This window comes from Triplophysa dalaica, chromosome 19 (genome assembly GCF_015846415.1).
Source record: "Triplophysa dalaica isolate WHDGS20190420 chromosome 19, ASM1584641v1, whole genome shotgun sequence".
Lineage (NCBI taxonomy): Eukaryota > Metazoa > Chordata > Actinopteri > Cypriniformes > Nemacheilidae > Triplophysa > Triplophysa dalaica.
Genome location: NC_079560.1, coordinates 3,599,125 through 3,622,188, shown reverse-complemented (window position 1 = coordinate 3,622,188; position 23,064 = coordinate 3,599,125). Strand labels below are relative to the sequence as shown.

Genomic DNA, 23,064 nt, shown 5'->3' with positions numbered 1-23,064 from the left:
TACACAAATGATAGCAGGTGATAGATTACCCCCGCTCTGCATCATATCAATAGTCATATTGAGACTGTGTGTGGGCCCGAGATAAATCACCATCAAGGGTATACAGAAATGAAAATCTGTAAATATATCATAAATTACTGGAGCGGTTTATGCATTATTCTTTAACTAATGTTTATACAAGAATTAGATATGTTTCAAAAACATCTAAATTATTATTAATGTTTATTTACTGATCTTATTTTTCTTTCTGTCCGTAAGCAATTTAGCTTAAAGGACTGAGCAATATATTACATGCTGATTTTTTTTATACATGCAAGTACTGCATATTGGACATTTTTAAACAAAAAATGAATCAGCCAATCGGAGCCTTTTAATAATTCAGTATCTGTTCAAATTAGCTGTAAACTGTTTGTGGAAGTATTTAAACCAATAGTGTTTAACACTAAAACATCATGTCTGGAAAGTTACTCACACATCTTGAAAATCCTCTAAAGACTTCTGTGGTGTGAAGACATTTAATAAGCTGATGATCTGTAAGAGAAAATGTGGAAAAGTCAAACTTGAGAGAATTATTATTTATTAACGCAAAGTTCAAGTCAACAGCGAAATATTGTTGGCGATCAATAAAAAAGCCTTTTACAGTCGATAAGAGATAAAGATGAAAGAAGAACTACATTTGTATTTCTGTCTCGTCCCAGCTGTGCTTTATAACATGAATCTCAGGGACAGAGAGAGAGAGAGAGAGAGAGAGAGAGAGTAGTGTTCTCTATTTGAACAGTTTTTTCATGTCATTCATCATTTAATACCTTCTCTCTCTCTCTCTCTCTCTCTCTCTCTCTGCCTTCGGCCGCTATGTTGTTCTGTATTGATGGGTGGTCATGCTTTACTCTCTATATGTCTTGTTTACAAGCTCTGCCTCACATCAAACATTGTATCTTCTCTATTATAAGACTTGTCATCTGTCTTTGTGTGGTGCGTCAATGCCACATATCTGTTTACCGTTATAATACAGCTCATATCCATATCTCATGCATTTCCTGTTTCTGTTTGTGACCCTGGACAAAACCAGTCATAAGTAGCTTGGGTCTATTTGCAGTAATAGCCAGCAATACATTGTATGGGTTAAAATGATCAATTAGGATTAAGATATTTTGTAAATTCTTCCTACCCTAATCATATCAAACCTTTATTTTTGTCAGGGGATAAAGCAAAATTGAGAATCACCCACTCATGTTTGGTATCTATTTAAAGCTTAGAATATCAGTTTCAGGTTCATCTACTCTCCACAACGCCAAAAAAGGGCGTTAAAACAAACCTGTTTCTTCTTATAAACGGCCTGCTACAGCGCCTCTGATGGACACTTTAAAGGCGACCTTTACAATGTTTGATTTTTTGCACCCTCAGATTCCAGGTTCTCAAATATTGTCCTATCCTTACACACCGTACATCAATAGAAAGCTTAATTCTTTTGACATATCTTAATTTAAATAAATTGACCTTTGTGGTCCAGCGTCACATTTGCATTCTGGCATACTGCATTAGTTTTAGTAAACATGAAACATTGCTTCCATTTTTTTGCTATCGATCTTGCAGGCTAATCACACTTCAGAATAGAAACAGGGTCTTTTATAGGTCACATCAAAAGTAAAACTTGAAACTTATCATCTGAGGTCAAACATCCACACCACTGCAATGGATTATTTGAGTCTCATAGGGAACAGTTTGCAACATTTTCCACCCGACGGAGCTCAAGTAAGAGATAACAAGGACTCACGTTTTTGTGATTGACACATTTCATAAGCACCAGCTCCCTGTATGCTCTTTTGGCGTGAGTCTGGTTCTGAAAGGGTCTACTGAGTTTCTTAATAGCCACATTTCTGTCCAGGACTGCGTCATATCCAGCACTGTAGAGAGAGAGAGAGAGAGAGAGAGAGAGAGAGAGAGAGAGAGCGCATTATTTATGTCCTGGAGAGAACATACGATGTTGCATTCGATGCATCTTTGATATCGAGAAGACATCCAGGTACTTCCATGTGTTATTGAGTATCGGAACCAGACTTTGATGGTTATTGATGACTTAGAGCGAGAACACGAGGACACAAGAAAGCTGAAGAATACATATTGAGTGATCAGAGTAAGGTTACATTGAAACCAGCCCTCTCTCCCTCTCTCGCTCTCTTTGCCTTCCGTCACATCCCTGGAAAACTGTGCTCATTAAGAATGCAAAGACTCGGCTCTCCACAGGAAAATATGGTATTAGACTGGGTATGTGTGTGTGTCTTTAATCCCAAAGAAATACAGAAAACAAGTCAACCACTGGTTCAGTGTGATTCACACATTAGCATTTTTTGAGTGTGCGCTAATATTAAATCATGTTAAAAAATGTTATAAATTAAGCTTAAAATGAAGTTTCAATTCATTTCATAATGAAACGCATCAACAATTAAGTTTACCTGAGGGAAAAAGTGAAGCACTAAACCATGTGATTTAGAAAATCTTTTCATTTATGTCCTAATGACAAAAAGTATTAATGGCAAAAGGCGTGCCGGTCGGTTTCTCACAGGATTATGGGAGAATTAAAAACAGGCAGTTAGGAATTGCCTGGCGCAGGGGAATAGTGTGACAGAGATGTGTTGAGCTGAGGTTTTCTATTAGGGTGTGTTTGTGTCAGTGTTTATGAATAATTGAAATCATTAGACATCCCGCTGGTTTCAACAGAACTGGAACATCTTGTCATTCACAAAGTTTCACACGTTTTCAAAAATGAAACTTTCTAACACAAATGAAAGCCCAAGGCCCCCTGACATTGAACTGAACCTTTTTAACTTATTGATGTCAAGAGAGGCCATGTCACCAGAGGCCATTGATGTTTATGACTGAAAGAGTGTTACAGGATAAGAAATTCTGTTCTTTTACCATGTGTTGACAGGTTTGTTGGTACTGTTGTTAAAAACAGACATAAAAATGAACAGCACGACCCACAAAGGAACAGGAAACACAGCAGTTTCTATAAAAAAAATCAAAAAATGGAAAGTACAGATGTAAAAACATGACATATTGTACAGTCTAAACTGACCTTCACTGTTTTAATCCCAGATAAATTCGAATGAAACGCATTTTGGCTGAATAAAATGTATTGGCTTGTCTACGGTAAGTGTGCTCGCTCCTCTGATTTAGATGACCCTGTCACTGATAGTGATCTTACTGTGGTCTTTGATCACGTGTGCACAAAAGATCAAGACAAGACCCATTTGTCATTCCATGAGGCAGAAGGGTATTAATTCCCCCAATTTACCCACAATGCAACATTTCCATAACCTTCACAATGTACTAGATAATGGTCTATGTGGGGGCCTAGTCTCCAAAACTTTAAAGGTGGCATGCAACGCTATTTCATGCATTCCGACTTCCTTACAATGTTAAATATGCCGTCCTCTCATGCTTGACATGGTCAATTTGTCAAAAAACAAGTTTTTTTGGAACATGAAAATCCGTTTTGTAACAACTTTTCGTAGTCCCTTATTGGGCAATTCTCAGCAAGGCGAAAGAAATAGCCCACCCATGTGTCAACAGACAAGCGAGACCCGCTTACCTTCAAGATTGGCTGCACTGTCGGCCTGCAGCTGCTGTCGTTTATTTGTTTGTTCACTGCATTTAAGTGATGCATGTTATGTAAACGGTGGATATAACATTGGATTTGGAGATTGTTTGAAACTGATAGATGGCGCGGTCTCAGCACTAAAAGATGCAGGACATGAACTGCACAGGTAAGTGAAACTAAGTCATATGTCTGTGTTTTGTTGCCAATGGGTTCGCACGTGCTTTAGTTCCGCCCTCCAATCCCCCCTGCACGTGACGTATGTTTTTGGAAATAATCATACAGCTGTATCTGTCTTTTATAAATGTGATCAAACTAAAAACTATACGGATGTTTAAAGGATTTTATTCTGTAAGTACTCAAGATTAACATGAGATATGAAGAAACGGTCTGAGTTATGTCCACGTTAGGGTCACATATATTTTTTTCCAAAATAAAGCTACAGTTTAGACTAGATGGTTTACCACACACATTTATATTTTACTTACAGTATGAGGAAACATGAAGCTTCTGTCACAGAATTATTTACAGTGTCTAAAGACTAACATTAATACATTCAGTCAGATATCTTTGAGTCTATGACAAGATTCAGATTCCGTTTGGACATTTGATAGACTATATGAGCACAAAGTCTGAGCTGCGGGGCTGGTGACACAGCAGATGGTCACATCAGAGGGTACAACCCTATGTACACACCCTTATACATGCATGTATGCAGCCGCACACACATTTCTAACACAGTTCGGTACAAAAACAATTTGCTTGAAGATAAATCATCACCGTCACATCGCAAATTTTTTGCTAAACGATTTGTTTCGTATAAGAAAAGAAAAATGTCAATTTAACCAGGTAAGTCTTTCTCAAAGCAAGAAGCATGAAAGATGCCAAAGCTCTTTTTGACCACACTGCTGACGTGTCCATGGCAACAGCAAATAGTTTCCGATATTTTTTTGTCTAATGACAGTCGTAGATGCCCATTTGTGTCAAAGATGATGTCATAAATGTCTCTGTAGGTGGTAAATGAATTGCACCATTTTCTTTAAGCAGATGCCACATACTAAGACACCATTTCACATACTTCAACAGCATGAAAGCTGCATTCCCATGGAAACCGTGACCAACGCTCTATAACCCCAGACGCCATTTACATCTGCTAAAGGTACACAATCACAATCAAGATACATCACAATCAATGCTGAAGAACTGATCGTTTTCTCTTTCACCCATGTGAATACTGACAGATCCTTTAATATTCTGGTTAAATACCTTTAGACAAATGTAGTCATAAGGGCATTTTATGCGTACACTTCACAATAAATAAATAAAATAAATAATAAAATTCTGTGAAACGACATGTTTGTATAACTCTACCCTCTTTAAAACACACATGAAACAACATTTCTTTCTTTCACTCTTTGAGAAAGTCCCTTACTGCCCGACAGCATCCTTTTGCTTCTTGAAAAATTGCCTGTATTGCATGATGGATTATATCGTAAATAATAGTCTGGTACATTGCATTTGTTTGCGTTATAATGTTTCTTGACATGCTGTTTGTTTCCCTGCATATATTTATTTATTTAAACATCTATTTTCTGGGCACACAGATTTTTACCTAATGTGCAAAGCATCCTGCGTGGTGAAGAATCTCATTTTCCGCAAGCGCACACAGGCAGGGGATTGACGTGTGTGTGCGTGTGTGACGTGATTTATTATAGACCGAACCGTTAGCCGAGTCAAAGCTTGCCAGATGCTTAGCACTCGGATCACTCCGCAGAATGCAACGCTGTGTCATCGAAATATTCAGCATTAAGCAATGCTATGAGAAGCGTGAATTATATGATGAATCTTTTTAACAGCCCCACCAGCCCACCTAACACGACATTTCGTTTCTAAGAAGGTGGAAATGACGTTTTAAATCCTCCTTGAAATTCAAATTTCAAATCCCAGAAACATTGTTACAACATTTCATAAATGTTATTCCCGCATTCAACCTTGTACTACGTGTCTCAATTCAATATATTTTATTCAGGCTGGTAAAGCTAACAGATATTTTTCCCTGTTCTTTCATAGTTTCATCTGGGCCTGTGACTTTGTACAGTCCATTTAGACTCTCTCTCTTATTGGATGATGTGTCGTTTGTCAGGCTAATACTGCTGCCATGCCACATCATGTGACCGCTGCTGAGGAGAGGAAGCTTAATTAGATCAGCGCTGTCTGTCCAGCAGGCACGGTTACCACTGCCAGCAAACCAGCCAGAACACATCAAAAACACTATTAGCAGTCCATCCTCGATCCTGCGTCCCACTTTGCAAGACTGTACCGATGCCTCTGAAACAACACCCGGGACAAACGAATGCCGCAGAAGACAGCTAGACCTTCAGATGATGGACATGCTAAAAGGGATAGTTCACCCAAAACTGAAAATTCTGTCAACATTTACTCTCCTTCGAGTTGTTCCAAATCTGTATAAATGTCTTTGTTCTGATGAACACAGATACATTTTTTTTGGAAGAATGCTTATAACCAAACAGATCTTGATTGACTACCATTGTAGGAAAAAATAGTGTTGAACAAAAAATAAGACATTTTGAAGAATGTAGGACAGCAAATGGTGGTCAATGGGGGGCAAAAGCTGTCTGGTTATAAGCATTCTTCCCAATATTACTTTAAGACATTTATACAGATTTGTAACAACTTGAAGGTGAGTAAATGATGACAGAATTTTCATTTTTGGGTGAAGTATCCCTCTTTAAAGGAACCTTCATCTAGAATTCCCACAATCCCATGGGAGAAAGAATGATCAGTCTACGGGGTGATTGGAGCTGAACTGTCAAAAGAGAGACATCTGCAAATCTCCTTTCCATTTTCACTGTAATGGTTTAGATATACACATGCATATATCCCTGGTTTACAGCGAAACGAGCAAAGCATCATGGGTACTCACCACACTATTCCCTGAGCCCCAGAACCAATGGGCTTTAGATTTTGGTATCTTTTGAGAACCGTGAAGGTGGAATCTCCTACTTCCACGCTGTAGAACTGGTTGTCCACTTTGCTTTTGCTCATGTTGTAATGCTGGGCAATGTAAGAAACATCAACTTGTTTGCCAAAACCCTGCGTGAAAAAAATGATTTATTAGCTGGGAATGTGTTTCTTGTTGCTACAAAAGACTTCATTTCAGAAAGTCAGGCAACATGGTTGAACAATTTCGCAATTCCTTAATAAACGAGGTACAAATACAACCCGTTTGGAATGAAAATATATGGCAATGCACTGAAAAATATACAATACATTTCCATTAGAACCAAGTGCTTATATTTTTAAATATATGAAAAAAACCTCCTTGTGAATTATTCGATGCATAGTAATATTGCAATATATTAACCTTGTATTTTAGAATTTAAAATATATACAAATATGTATTTTTGCATGAGGGCTGTTTATATTTTCTCTTTGGTATTTTTGTATGATATCAACACAGGTTATAAAAGTGTCATATAAAAACACTCAAATAAAGGGACAAATAATTAAAAAGATAATTTACTATTTTAATACATCTTTGACCGACTCTGGATTGCATACTTGAGATTTAGAAGTCTGTTTTAAGTAGTCCATCTATCTACAGTAGAGTATCATCTCAATGATATAAGAGGCTCTCACTCGCTATAATAGAGATCATGTCAGCATTAGAACATTTGTATAATCTATTGTACAAACTGTCAGATAGAGAATATATTCATGGTTAAGTGAAAAAACGAAGCTGTCCACATAATTTCACAAAGCTAAAACAGATATTAGAGGGAGAGATGTGCTTTATAAAGTCTAGGGAAAGATAAAGATAGGGAAGAAAGGAGGCGGGAACCGGCAGACATTTAAATAAAGTTTTAATATAAATAATAACAGCCGGTGGCCCCTTACGCCAACCGCCGGCGAACATAACAAATCAAAAAAAAAAAACACAGAAGTAAAACATATATACAACCCTAAAACATGTTCTGGCCCGGTCCTCTCTCATCGACTGTCCGGTCGCTCGTTCTCTTATGCTCCCGATCTCCCACGTGATACGAGACCGGTGCGCGCATTAAACCAGCAGAGTTCATTTGAAGCTAATGAGCATTAGATTTACAGTAACTGCTGACATTAATCTAAACGAGGAACGAAGGACTGAGAACGTTTTGATTTCATTGTGTCTAAAACCAAAGATGTAACCACATACTCAGGATTTTACAGGACCAAATAATAAAAAATGAACAAATTGATATTTTGAAAGCATGCGGTATTCAGTGACCTTTTAATGTAAATATTTTACAATACAGATTATGTCAAAAAATATTCTGTTCATTTAATGAAGATGTACATCTAGTGATCAAATACATATACAACATCATCCATTATATTTAGAATTTACATTTTAAAGTTTTACATAATTTTATTGCATATACGAGTTTATAGTCTGTTTAATATTTGACCTGTGTTTCTCTCTCCTTTATCTTTAATGTGTGCTTTCACTGTGCATGCATGCATGTCTGTGTGCACGTGTGCTTGTCTGTGTGTCCGTCCGTGTTTGTGTGTCTATGTGTTAGTGTGGAGTGTTTGTCTTCTGTGTTTTCATTTTTTTCTTCTCTTTACAGGTATATGACTTTAATAGTTTTGCTTATTGTCAATATGTCTCATGTACAGCTGCTTTGTAACAATGAAAATAAAGTTGAGTTGAGTATATAACACATAATACAAGTGCATAGTTATAAAATCAATTGTCAAATGAAATAACTAGCATTGATGATTTGGAGTTTTGTATTAAAGGGATAGTTCACCCAAAAATGATCGCCCTCAAGTTGTTCCAACCTGCTAATTTCTTTGTTCTGTTAAAAACAAAGAAAGATTTTTGGAAAAATGTTAGCAACTGAGATCTCAGTTGCACAAGTCATAGGTTCCCCAGAACTCTTGTTTTCCTAAATTCTTCTTAATATCTTCTTTGTGTTCAACAAAACAAAAAATGAATAATTGTTTCTACTGTGGTAGTCAATGGTACCCCAAAAATCCCAGTTGCTAACATTCTTCCAAATATCTTTCTTTCTCAACCAATCAAAGAAATGTATAAAGGTTTGGAACAACTTGAAGGTGAGTCATATTGTGTGAACTGACCCTTCGAAGCAAACCTGTTTTTAGTTTATTGACTAGACTGAGGTTCATTTAACTCATAAACCAAATAACTGCATTGATTTTCGAAAACACTCACATGCATATTTAAAGGCATCTTAAGATGCTCTTAATGCGTTTTAGGAAACTTGACCCAGAATTGTTCAAAATGATGCAGAGAATTGATCCTGTACTGTACATCTCCGATAAATATCCAGACATGCAGTCACCAGATTCATATTTGTTTTAGAGACAATGACAACCATAGAAATGAATTGAAGAATGGAAGTGAATGAATACTCTACCTTTTAATTGACCTGTATGGAACACACACCTGACAAAAGGCAATCTTCACATCCAGGACGGGAGCACTGCAGTTATATAAGAAATGTCTGTTCATAAATACCTGAAAGACACGGACAGAAAAGAAAGAAAATAATGGTTTATTTCATTTTCTAAAATAACATGTCAGAATAAACACTTTAAAAGTGTGAATTGAAAAAGCTGCATTAAATCAACTTTAAATATTTAAAATAATCAATAAATAAACTGTAAAATATATAAATATATATATACATTCTAAAAAAATAAGAACAAGTCGTATCTTAGGACCAGAGTATAAAACAGAACCCCTATCAACCACAAAGCAAAAACCTTTGAAACCTCATAGCAATGCCCAAGCAACGACCCTCAGTGTCATCTCATCTATTTTTTATAATATTAAGATATTCTTATATTTCTTCCATAATGATAATTTCATCTCCATAGACGTCCACACGCCCAAATGTCACGCATTGGGGTGTTTTTACAGATAGTGGTCCCCTGCGCCCAACGAGCGTAATAGGGACCTGACATAAGCAACAAACACTTTTCTCACGTCTGTCATCACGGTCCCGGTCTTAAACCCAACGCTGTGCACATAACAGCTCCAGGCACAGTGACAATCTATGCACTAGCTCTGTGCACATGTATGGGACAAAAATAGTTTGTTTCATTGGGAAGTCAAAGACGGTATGCTAATCTGTGTTGATGATTTCTTCCGACTGATCTGTTTCCTGTTTTTGTCCCCTGAGGAGGGGGAGCTTTGGTGCACGCTGCCTTTTAAAGATTACGAAGCCCTGCAGATAAACGTTAAATATTCATTAGTGTTTTCCAGGCTTCATCTCAGCCAGCAGTGACAAAGGGATCTTTCAAACTCCACTTAAGGACCAATTGGTAAGTATCAGTATGAATGGATTTGGAAAGACAGTAAATGTTAAGATGAGTTCATTTCTCTTTCCCTCTATAGTATACACATATATACAGATTTGGATTTTATACAGTACATTTACAATATATATACAGCAGTGGAAATTAATAGACTAATGTATTGTGACCATTACAGTATTGTGTCTGTTGAATTTCAACAAAATCAAACCTTAGGAGTGAAATAAAGTCAAGCAATGTGCAAGTCTGTTGTATTGCTTAAAAGTGAAAAGGAGTTTGTTTTATTTATAGTATTTGATGTCTGAAAAAATACTGTACACAGCATGTTTCCTGTTATCATGACCTTTTTCTCTAGTTTTCATTTTCTGCAAAGAGAACCGAAATTTGGGAGAAATATTGTTAGTAGATCACAGAATAAAAAACGATAATTTTACCTAAAAAATTAGATATCATTGAAACTATTTTGTATGTATGTGTATAAAATATGCATTTATTTGTATGACAGTGTGTTTGAGGCTCCAACAGAAGTGTGTAGATGATGGAAAACATCACTTCAGGTGATTTTGATTGACAGCTCACAGCTGTGCACGTAAATAGCGTGAGAGCTGTCAACAGCCTGTCTGTTTGTGAACTGCATGACAATAAATCTGCATGACTGTTACACTCCTCTCCAGAACAACAACCGTGAAACACAGAAAGATCTGCAGTGCACCACTGCTAAACAGTATGAGACAAAAAGATTCATGCAATGTTATGCAGAGGTATGACATCTTTCATACTGATTAAAATGAAATACAGTGATTCAGAGAGAGAGCGAGAGAGAGAACAATGCTTAAAACGCCACAAGAAAATTGCTGGTATACTAATTTCAGGTGTATTTCTCTAATGGTGAGGATCAGAGATGACTTTTTTTGTAGGCTGACCCGGAAGTGCCGCGCTGGTTCCCATAGACTTTGGAAGATCGCGAAAAAATAAGAACTGTGATTAACGAAGGTTTTATGATGTTTACACGTTTTGTCTATCAAGACAGTCGTTACCAATGAACACAACATTTGTTACCTTTGAAGCCGATATACAATTGACAGAAGTAAAAAGCTAACAAGATGATATAAACAGACTACATTTAAGGGCGCTCGGTAACAACGTCACCACCCTAACCCTCGGACAACTATTACAAACTTTATTAAAAAAGTGTTTATGGGAATTATTTAGTAATTATTCCGCATCTACATTTTCAGAGATTTGTGCCCATGTTGCATTATTTGCAAGATTTATATGGGAAATGACGTCTAACGTCCCTGCCAAAGGAAGTAGTTGCTTTTAGCAACTTTAGCAACGTTTTAAGACAAAATAAGACAACATACAAACAAGCAGGTTATAATTGGTGTGTTTTATGTCATAGAATAAAACGTGAAAATATTTAGAGGTTTTGTTTACCACAGATTTGGGCGATTTACCAAAAACACATAAAAGACCCATTGACTTTGGAGCCATGGAAGTGCTAAAATGCTAACTCGCTTCCGGGCTTTGCAAGCAAAAATATGTAATTTCTGAGCCTCGCTTTAACTATTTTCCATTATCATGTGTAGTTGTGTTTTGGTTTTCTACAAGCAGTGCAGCACAGATCTATAAACTTCTGATCAATACAGAATAATTCAGTTCAATAAAGTTGATATACAGTAACACATTCCAATACACTTTGTTTCAAAGCAACTTTAAATCATTTTTTTCCATTTTTTCCTTATAGAGCAGCTCCATTTAAAGCTATCAGAATGATTTATGATAAAATGGTACAGCAGCCAGGCATAACACAAGTGGTTATTTTGTTTAAACCCTTAAATATCTCACACACCTGATATTTTAGACCAATGTCTAGAGACATTCTGGTTGAAGTTTGTCATATATTTTAAAATTGCAATATTTGATCACATTTAAAAAATAATATGCACACAATTTTATAGTGATGTTCTTTTTTACCAATTAATAATCCTCATTGTGACACCTCCTCCAGATTGGGAAACAGTACTGTCTAGACAAAAAAAAACACTCCAGAAAAACCTTGATATCCCTCACGATTTTTGGAGTGGAGAAAATGTCCACTGCAGTGTGTGAACAAAATGATCTTGTAATTTTCGTAAAATAATCTGTTGCTGTGAGTGAGTGTTTTTGTACAAATTCATTTTAAGGATATACATTTACGCATTACGCATTTGGCAGACGATTTTATCCAATGCGACTTACTTTGAAGTATCATATACATAAGTATTTGCAATCCTTGTGGGTTCGAAACAAATGTATAGGAAATATGTACTGTATTAATATATTTATATTAATTATGCTGCATTAAGCATAATATTATTATGGTTAATATTGTGCAATATAAATATAATACTATGCATATTATATCTGTCTAGAGTCTAGACAGAGGCCCTACATAGAAGGATTATTATAGCTTTGAGATGTCAGTCTTATAAAACTTTCATGTAAAACATTTCAGAACCTTATCATTGGAAAATTGTGGCCTCATTTATTATCTTCCATAACCGAGTAAAAGACATGTTCTAATAGTTTGTTACCATGGTAACAAACTTGGTCCATCATTGAAGCACTGTCTCTGCAATCTCGTCTGGGACGGAGACGTCTCTTGGGAAATAAAGCGATCCATGAGAATATGCTGGAGCAGATTTCATGCAAACACGAAATATTAAGGCACACAAAAAAATGATCAAACATTACACGTAACATAAGACCGGCAAAAAACACATGCAAGCATCCAATCACCAAAGCCACTTGTTTCCATAGTAACATACGAAATTAGACATCAATGATGTGGATAAACTGAGATAAGCGTGATCCTACACACATCTGCTCTGCTATTCAGAGTCAACCGTGAAGAAATACAGCATTATCAATAAAGAGAAGTGTGCAGCAAGGTCAGGGGACGGCAAGCCTGATAAATGAGACCCAGAACAGATGACAACCCTGATAAAGAAGAAAGGAAGCAGACGGTGCAAACAAACCATTAAAAGACAACAAGACACAAACAGAGAGCACGAACTCTGACTTCCAAAGGTCACAACTACAGGATTCAAACTAATGCCTGGAGATAAGGACATAACCCTAAAAGAATTGTGGGTTAAACATCCAAACTTAAATAATGCAAGTCATTGTATCTAATGATGTATCTAATGAGGATTGTGGGCAATAAAAGAGGCCTGTGGTGTAGTATTGACAGAACCACAGAGGAGGCTAGGGTGAACACGATATTTAATAAAGTTGACCTTCACGCCCATCAACAGGACGAAAACGTTAGTCTCAGACACTACGCCCATAGACCACCCCCTGTCAGTGTGCTGCCATTTATAACACAATTAAAGAGAAACCACATTGAATAAGGACATCAATTCACAGAGATTACATTCAGACATTCTTATAAGTCTGCTATTGTAGTAGAATATATCTTTGATAACCCGTTCCAAAATAGGTTGACAAAACAAAACAGTTTCTAGATGGGTGGCTAAATGAGACGAAGAGGTGTGTGTTAGAATAGGTGTGTATGATGTCACACAGGTGTTGTGTCACGGGCTAATTATGTAAAGTGTTTCGACTGCAGGTGAAACATTCAGTGCATGGCAGACAGGTGAGTCCAGAGCTATGACTCATCACCCCTGAGACCCGACAGATGGAAAGTGTTCATCACCACAGTGCAACACCTAACTTTCCCTTCCCTCGCTCATAAAATTCAATTTTGTCAAAAGAGAAGCTGTGTTACATGCCAAAATGTCTTTCTAAATATTGTCTCATTGTTTTGCTTTTTTTTTACACTTTCTAACTATAGTATATTATTTTCTCAAGTTTTCTTCAGAAGAAATCTGTGTCCTAATTGATACTAAAATAAAATTATATTACGCACTAAAAGTCCTTACTTAGGTGGTGATGAGAAATGCTTGTGCGAGCTTAAAATCGACTTAAATTCAAACTAAATATTTTTTCTGCATAAATGCTAAATGATCGACCCTAAACTCTGAGAAAAACGTGAATGTCTTAGCATTCTGATTCAATCGTGACAGGTTTACACGAAGAAAAGACCAAAGCGCTCTGAAATCCTGAGAATCAGCAGTGCTAGAATTACATCATCAACACCTTCACCATCGCCTGATTGGCTACAGCCGTCCTCAAACCACACTACAGTGTATTACGTAATCAATCTCATTCATTCATTCCCAATTCTTAGATTCTGCTAAAATAGTAGCGAAACCCTCATTAATCTGCGGCAAAGGTATTAAAGATAGCACACCGAAATTATGCCTGAAATTGAGAGCAGATTATTAGGAAGACATCTCTCCCGTCTCATGTCACACACATCAGGTCTGGGACTTTAATATTATTTTTCATTGCATCTGTCGATCAATAGAGGTTTGGAAAGATTCCATTGTCTGGGAAAAGCTAAATGCAATCTAGGAGAAGTGAACAGAAATCTAACAGAAATAGGAAACAATTGCACTTAAAATAAGTTCATTAGCTATTTACCTGTTAACAAGCCGTGGCATTTCTAAATGAATGACCAATTATCAAATTATGCAAATTATAAGACTGTTCATGCGGGATATTAACAAGAACAAAAATCTTAGTTTCTTTCGAACAACTAGTCGATTCTTAAACATTACAGCGGCTCATGTTTTACCTGTTCTGTCCAACATTATGTGTGTGTGTGTGGAATGGAGACGCTGTCAGCGACAATGTGGCTGGTTTACTGTTAAAAAACAGCAGGTCATGAAATATTTCCTCTCGCTGGAATCCAATCTAGGCCCTGCTGGTGGTGTTGTGGGCCGTCTTCACCATGACACTGCTGGCAGGTGTCGCGGGTTGGGGCGGCAGATACAGTAAAAAAGATCCTCTCAAAAAGAACAACTCACCTCCCCGCTGTCTGTGCTGTGTATGTCGGCATAATACAGGGCAGTCGCGTTAAATCTGAATGACATGGTTTGAGTAATTTAAGAATACAGAGCATTACAGAAATGCAATATAATACACATAATTATTCACAGTTTCTACAGTAGCCCTAAAAGCACAAACTGCGCGCTTCGTACATTTGTTATCTCCGTCGACAAAGAAGCAAAAACGCGACGCCATCAGCCGCTGCAGTGCTTTGAAAGGGAGGGGATGGAGTTCAATTCACAACCTCACCGCTAGATGGCTACATTTTGGGCCTTTAAACCATCTCAAAGCAGTTGTAAATTCCTATTAATTAACTACTTGAAATATCACTTTTATGGCGTAATGTTATATAATTTTGTTGAAATAAAGGACTAATACAACACCTTATGTAGGAGGTCTATACACTAAAATATGTTGGGTTATTTTCAACTAAATTAACCACTGCTGGGTTGTTTCAATCTAAAATACTGAGATGTTACAACTCATTGTTGAAAATAACCCAACATTTTTTAGAGTTCAAATAAACTACTTAAACCGCATTTCCAAACAGAGCTCTCTGCTGGAAAACAGAGACATTTTAATGGTTTCCGTTACCAAAACCACCTTGAACCTTTAGCGGTTTACCATAAAAATCAATACGAAATTCTCTGTGTAGTGTGTTTTCGGTCTTATTCCAGTCGGATTCAATAATATTAGAACCAAAAACATACCAGTACAGATGCACAGAGGCCATAACAGTACAGTTTCCGTTCAAACCCACACAAATTCCATTGTAACCATTACACCCATTGGTTTCTATTCTTTTCAACAGGGCGTTTTAAAGGAAAATGGTAGTTTGTAATTATAAGTTTGAGTCAAATTATAAATATATCAATACCATTATTAAAAGTGTGTTTTTCTCATTTAAAAATATATCAGGGCCATGGTGTGTTTAAACATCAAAGATAAAAGTCGAGCAGCAAGTGAGTCAAAACTAACGGCTGTCGAGTGCTGACGTTGAAACTTCACACCTCAGGTCTTCTCACATCACAGAGCTGATTTTAAAACCTTCAGATTATTCAGCAGTTCTGCAGTCAATATTATATCTCTATACTTCACAGAATACATACTAAATACTGCAGAAAACAGAAGCATGCTACAGTAGTATGCTATTAGCAAACAGCATGCACTTGCTGGAGTCTGAGCTCTTACTGAGAAGAGCTGTAATGTGCTATGTTTACTGGTAAATCAATGGCAGACATCACTCACTAATTACACAGCACTTGAATATTTTGCAGTTGGCTGCACGAATGCATCGCTGGAGTCCAAGCGCATCATTGACTCGAGCTGTAAATCACTGCAAGCGCTGCATGAGGACACATTTGTTATATTCTCTATCTTTCTCTGTTTCCGCTCTTATTTTCATAATTTTTACCTTTTATGGTTTTATATGTGATTGCTTGCTTGAATATCTGTAAAAACATACTTATGTATTAATTTATGTATTTTGGGGACTATAATCGGTATTGAGTAGTTAGAGTAAATGTGGCACATTTGAGGACATAATACTTTTTTATTTAGTTATGAAAAAGCATTTAAACTTAATTAATATAATGGCCATCTATACTGAATACATGAAAGTGACCCAAGATATTTAATCTTGTATTATGAAAGAAAATATAAGAAGCATGTTCATTTATGTCCATGTACAAAAAGGAAAAACTCAATAAAAAAAATGTCACTTTCCTTGTCAAATAAATGTATCTTGATTTAAAGATTTGTAGATATTTGTACAAAAAAAGAGTAAGCAATTAATTTTCTTATAGTGCACGAATGTGGACTCTTAAGCAAACGAAACAAAAGCTCTGTTCCAAAACCTAGTGAGATGTCTAAAACGGCCTTGGGAATAATAAGCACACCCCTGACATAAAGGCTGTTCCAGAAGGTCCTAAGCAACAGTCCCAGAATGCATTGCCATGAGCTCAGTAAAATCATTTATCCAAGATGGCAGATGGCATGTGTGGTGTGCAGAGTTGACGCCTACTGTATGTGTTTCAAAAAAGTCAAAATTAGGTTATCAGTGGTGATTCATTCAGTATAAACTTAATATTTATTTTATATAAAATATGATAAAAAAATCCTATTGGAATCTTTAACTACGAATTGCTGACTTCTGAGAAAGTAATCTATGAAATTGCTGAGATGTTTTCTGAAAGAAAACATATTGACATCAGAAGACAAATCTGAAGATATTATTTGTTGAGTAAAAGTTTCACAATAGCCCAGGCTGAGAATATAACGGATGTATATTGCATACAGTAGCTCAGATGAGAAAACTACATAGTGCTCTTCAAACTCAAAATCCCTGCAAAATATCCTCTACAGGCAATCCCGATTAGATCTGGATAATGACTGGGATTTTGACCTGTGCTTTCAACGTTAATCTGACAACATGTGCATGCTGATCTATTTACTGCCCAATCTGATCAGATTATAATAATCGACCTAATGAAGCACATTTATATTAAAGGAACTGCACAACATGTGTAACTGGAGCATGAAGTCTCATTTGGGCATCATGTAACCTGCTAGTTCCAATTTTGGCTGTCTTCTCATGTTTGAAATGGTCAATTTGTCAAAAAACGAGATGGACGTATTAGGCCATGTTCACACTTGATTTATTTTTGAAGCTGCTAGACTATATTTTACATGATAATTCTATGGAGTAAACCGTGTTTTCAAAAAAGTCCTTAGTCTTTTGTCAAGCACCTTTTTCACAGCTTACCAATGACTGACACCTTTCGTTTCCATAATAAAATGCGAGGAACGGGATTGGTCAAGCAGGATATAGCTTGAAAAAAAATGTCGGTGGAAACACACGTTGGAGCATAGTTTTGTATAAATCTAAGTTTAATTTTCACTATCAATAACTTTTGATTACATTTATAATACAGACATTATTGTGTTTTTTAAATTGTGATTGGTTATTGAATAGGTGCTTTCTGTTTATAAAATGAAATTAGAATTCTGTAACGCTGCCTAATATGAGGCCTGTCTCTCTAAGGTGCCTTTGTGCACATATGCTATCTTTGAACATTGCCAACTGCTATTTGTAACCACAACCCTGCAAGCATTTTTTTTATAAAAAAGCAAAACTGTCTACTTTTACTTGTCAAAAAAGAAGTCAAATGTGAAAACAGCCCTATGTTTTATTTCTGGGCTTGATACACTCCCCCATGTTCGTATATGTTTCAGAAAGTGTTTTTTGAACAAGAAGAGTCACATTACAACTTTTCTTAGTGTTTATTTAGCAATTCTCTCGGAAAAGACCCATGATAGGATGGGCATGCAAGGACCCGTGCATGTTTTATAAACGGTGGATCTGGAGATTGTTTGAAACTGATAGATGGCGCGGATACCAGACCTGAACCGCACGGGGTAAGTTAAACTGAGTCATATGTCTGTGTTTTGTTGGCAATGGGTGCGCATATTCTTTAGTTCGGCCCTCCCCCCTACACGCGTCGTATACTTTCAAAAATAATCATACAGCTATATCTGTCTCTTATAAATGTGATCAAACTAAAGTCTCTGGATATTTATAGGGTATGAGACAATTCTGTAAGTACTCAAGATTAACATGATATATGCAGAAACTGTCTGAATTACGGTAACTTTAAAATCATTTAGTCATTGCAGAGTGTCTATCTGTATTCATACACAAAATAGAATAAATACATTACATAAAGTTTAGAGAGCTAATGGTAATGAATTGAGTGCATTTATAGATGCCAGAATGCAAAATACAGCAGAAAGAGGTTCTACTTTCCTTTCTCATTGTTTGAACATTGCCTTAATGTGAATTAAAAAGACATAATTCCTAGCAATAAAATTAAATGGAGAGCAAATGAAAACATTTGTCTCCTAAATCTAAATCTCCTACTTAAAAGAGCAAGGAATCTCATACAGTCTCCACTGAAATATGAGAAAAGCACATTTATATCAAGCAATTTTATGAGAAATATCTGATACATAGTATGACACTTGTAAAAACACTCAAATATATCACAAATGAGAACTCCTGAGCAACGAAGGAGCATCCGTCGAGGAATACAATTTTCCTCTGGGCTAGCACATTTAAAGTGAAATTGCTTTCATGTATTTTCTGTCCTTTAATCTGTCGGGGTCCATGGATATCACAGCATGATTTCTTTCTTCAAAGAAAAGAGTTTTAATCCCTGGAACCAACGGAAATCCACTAACTTCATTATTCATAAAGCACTTTTGATTCAGTCCACTTGGACAGACAAAGTGGCTTTTGCACTGATGCTGTCAACTGACAGCCACTCAAAATCGATTTCATGTTCGGACAGAACCATAAACAAAGAAAGTCTCTAATACAAAATCTCCTGAGCTGATCATTACCTTAACAGAAAGCTACCTTCTAAGGGGGAATTCATATTGAACATGATCTGTAGGCGGCTGCCTTGGATTTTGAAGGAGCTAATGTGGTAGAAACAAAAAACAAAAGCTTTCTGTCATTCGTTTAGTCTCCCTTTGAGTGAAACACCAAACTGTCTGACAGATCTCGAGTGCTTCCTTCATTGGGTGGGCAGAGTACAAAACATACGCCAACCCCAACAGTTCAAGATTTCACTTACACAAATCACGGTTCATCACATTGTGAAGTTTCTTAGCAACAACCAAAAAGCTCAAGAAGTCAACAGCGTTGTTTTACAGCGCTATGACTGTGATTCACATTATCCTGTCAGTCATTTGTCTTTCTTGTTCTAAATGACAATAGACGAAAAACCTGAAAACTCATATTTAGCCCACAACGGCAGATGCCTTAAGTGTCCAAAGTAAATGTCACTCGCTGTTCTGTGAACATCAAATCCTCTTTTCTGTGGCGACAGCATCTTCTCTCCGGTCTCTGCCATTCACAGTGCAGCATCCCTGAAGGGCAGAGCCCACGCAGCCAATCAGGAGGATCCATCACTTGAGCATACCAGCAAGCTACGACAGAAAGGTTGGCTGATGTCTCACTGCTCAGCTTATCTTTGATCCATCTATCTCTATATCTATCTATCTATCTATCTATCGTTTCTCCGTCCTGCTTTTAGTCTGAGCACAAGCACATATAGAGAGAGAGACATTGAGACGTGTTTTAGTCAGAATTATATGTTCTCTTGGGGAGGATAATTTAAATGACCCTTATGTCACTCTGCAGATAAGTCACGCTTCTTTTTCTTCAGAGTATTGCCTCCTTAAAACTGGTTCGGACTTGGAGACGAATTAAATAACAAATAAAATTGTGTTTTATTCCAGCTAGACTGAATTAAGCAAAATTGCAAATACGGTATAGTGACGATTTTGAAAAGCTTCTTTTAAGATACATATACAGCACGTTTATTATTTTAAGAAAAAGACATAAAGGGGTTTCAATCAATATGAAGTCGTATGTGTGGGAAGGGGTAAACTCTACTTCGTCGAGACTAAATTGCAATAATGTTCGACCTTGTTGGGAACTTTTTTTGGTTCCCATGAGGAAAACCGCTTATAAATCATTTTAAATGAGTCAAATGACAGGGCTCGAATGAAAATTATCGTGTTTTTTACATTCAAAAGCGCTGTTTTTTCCTCATACAGTGCATGTTTGCATCTCCTCTTTGCCCTGCCGCTCTGAAAATCACAGATATTTTACAAAGCTCATCGCTCTGAAAAGCGAGGTGTGCTATGATTGGCCAGTTAACCAGTGCATAGTGATTGGTCGAATACTGCAAGCGGGTGACAGAAATGTTGCGCTTCTTACAATATTTGGAACATCATGTTCCCAAGCAATTGTACTGGCAGGTGATAAAATGTCATCGGTACTTTCCTTATATATTCAAGCCCGAATCTGATCCGGAAAATGAAGATAATCATACCGATACATCAACTTTGCCAGCGCGACTTGAGCAGGATGTAAAGGATTTGTTAAGGTTTTTAAAAAAGATATTATGTTAAATAGTTAAAAACTATAGCTAACTGTTCTACCTTTTATAAACGACGTTATAAAGATTTGCCGTTAGTGACCAAACTACTTCACGCCATGTCTCGACGCGACTCAACAAAGACGATAAAACCCATTATAAACACGACATTTGTTGCCTATAGTTGGAAAATAGTTACTGATTATTAAAGGAGGTATGTTGTCTTTTTTCACGTTGCGACCGTGTCTGCATTTGCAGATCACAAACACATGACAAACTCAACTCGCGTTAGTCCGTAACAAAGTCTTTTACAGTGAAAACATACTTACAGGCTGCGAATCTGAAGCGCCAGACTGTCCTTGCAAACTTTAATGGTTGGAATTGCCCCACTTTTAACAAAAGCTTTTCGGCCTTGATCTCTCAGGTTCATGAAGCAGCACACAGTTAAATATACGGATTGTACTGTTCTGGTACAGTGTTGTAAATAAAATGTAACCCTTCGTTTTTAGTCATCTTTTGGGCTTTCTTTTTGCAACGCACGCAGTGTCTCCATGACATGGCTGCGACTGCGACGATACAATGAGATTTACAAATACACCCACCTTACTTGCGTATACATTTGCGTTGACATTAGTCAAGTCATACGACGAAATGACGTACATTTGTGGGGGTGTGGTAAGACGAGGCATTTCAGGCAGGTCTGGGTGAGCATTCGCTTTTAAATAGAATGCATCTTTTGATCCGACACAAATTTATACATCAAAGGTTTTGGAAGGACAGCGACGATAGGAAAAGTCCCCATAAAACATTGAAAGACAATGTGTGTGTGTTTAAAGCTCTTGCTGTGTGTGTTTGTGTGTTTAGAGCATTCACATTGTTTGTCTGTTTTCTTTTGCTGTGCACCAGAGGCAAATTTTAAGTCGGCTTACAAGCGTCACACAAGTATGCCCTCCTTCTCTCTCTCTCTCTCTCTCTCTCTCTCCATGATTCTGTAAGAAGCCTGTAATGCCGTTATCATGAGTTTTGCATCCAACCAAATACTGGGAAATACACCTAAACACCCCAGCTTGCCGTGGCATGTAATAGGATGACTTCCAGTCGCTTCTGAGAAGTAAACCCATGATTTGAATTTCTTAATCATTATTGCCAGGGCTAGGGAGTGACGAAACACATGTCACATAACTACGTATTTAAATACAAAGTTTGAGTAACTGAATCTCATTAGAGTTACTTTTAAATGGATGGATGGTAATCCAATTACAGTTACATCCAAAAAGTATTTTAGATTACCAAAGTTATTGCTTGGAATTTAAATGTAATTTAAACATTAATGTAGCTGGAACGGGCAATTCATGTTAACAGCAATTGTTGATTCTCTAACTCATCTGTAACAATCTGCAACAATTATGCTCACAAATTTCATATCGCTTGACGAATATGCAAAATGTGAATAATTTTAACAAAATAATAGGGATCTGGGTTCATAGAAATTGCATGATAATATTACTTAGTACCGTCCTGAATAAGTGTGCTAGCTGTTTGAGAGTTTTTAAGGTAATTGTGACTTTTTGTCTCACAATTGTAAGTTTAAAACTCATAATTCTGACCTATTTTCTTAGAATTTCTGACTTTAAAATTTGTAAAACCGATGTTGTGGAAAATAACTGTTTGATGATCCCTTTGTTTTCTGAACCTTATTAGTGTTCCAAACTATACTAAAGTACTTAAATTAAGTTACAAAAGTACTCTTAACAAAATATGTTACAGATTACTTTTTAAAGCATGTATTTTGTAATCTGTAGTGAAATACTTTTGAAAAGTAACCTTGCCATGATTGTTGCATATGGCTTTCTAGAAATATATCTGAAATAGCTGATTCTGATTCGTTACATAGTTTTGTTTACTGACCATGAAACCACCCAACAGAAGACAACAACTAACAAACTTTCACATGTGTCATAAACTAGTGATACATCTTAAGCTTCATCATATCTAAACTATCACTTTGCTAACTCCCTCATGAAGGACCCAATATTTTCTCCTCCACCTATCAACCAATCTTTCCGTCAGCATCTGCCCACCGTGTAACTTCCTATCCGTTTTGTGTATCACATCTACGCTGACAAACACAAATAAAGCGAAACACTTCCTGTGCACTGAGAGCCTGTATTTAAAAGCGCACTGAAAACAGTGTCAAGACACAGGCATCAGGAGGAAGGGGAATGACATTTGTCC

The 23,064-nt window shown here is 36.7% G+C and overlaps 1 protein-coding gene across 9 annotated transcripts in view; it reads right to left on the bottom strand.

Moving 5' to 3' along the window:
• mapk10 (mitogen-activated protein kinase 10) overlaps positions 1-23,064 on the bottom strand; it is a 47,435-nt gene that overhangs the window by 18,959 nt on the left and 5,412 nt on the right. For 8 of the 9 annotated variants that reach the window (XM_056730534.1, XM_056730530.1, XM_056730533.1 and 5 more), the window contains 4 exons: positions 9,072-9,143; positions 6,543-6,712; positions 1,775-1,904; positions 473-531 (listed from right to left, as the gene is read on the bottom strand). In XM_056730534.1, coding sequence (XP_056586512.1) covers positions 473-531; positions 1,775-1,904; positions 6,543-6,712; positions 9,072-9,143 — 431 coding nt within the window. Of the gene's footprint in view, positions 1-472; positions 532-1,774; positions 1,905-6,542; positions 6,713-9,042; positions 9,144-23,064 lie in introns of all 9 variants that reach the window. The other variant, XM_056730535.1, reaches the window with a different exon arrangement.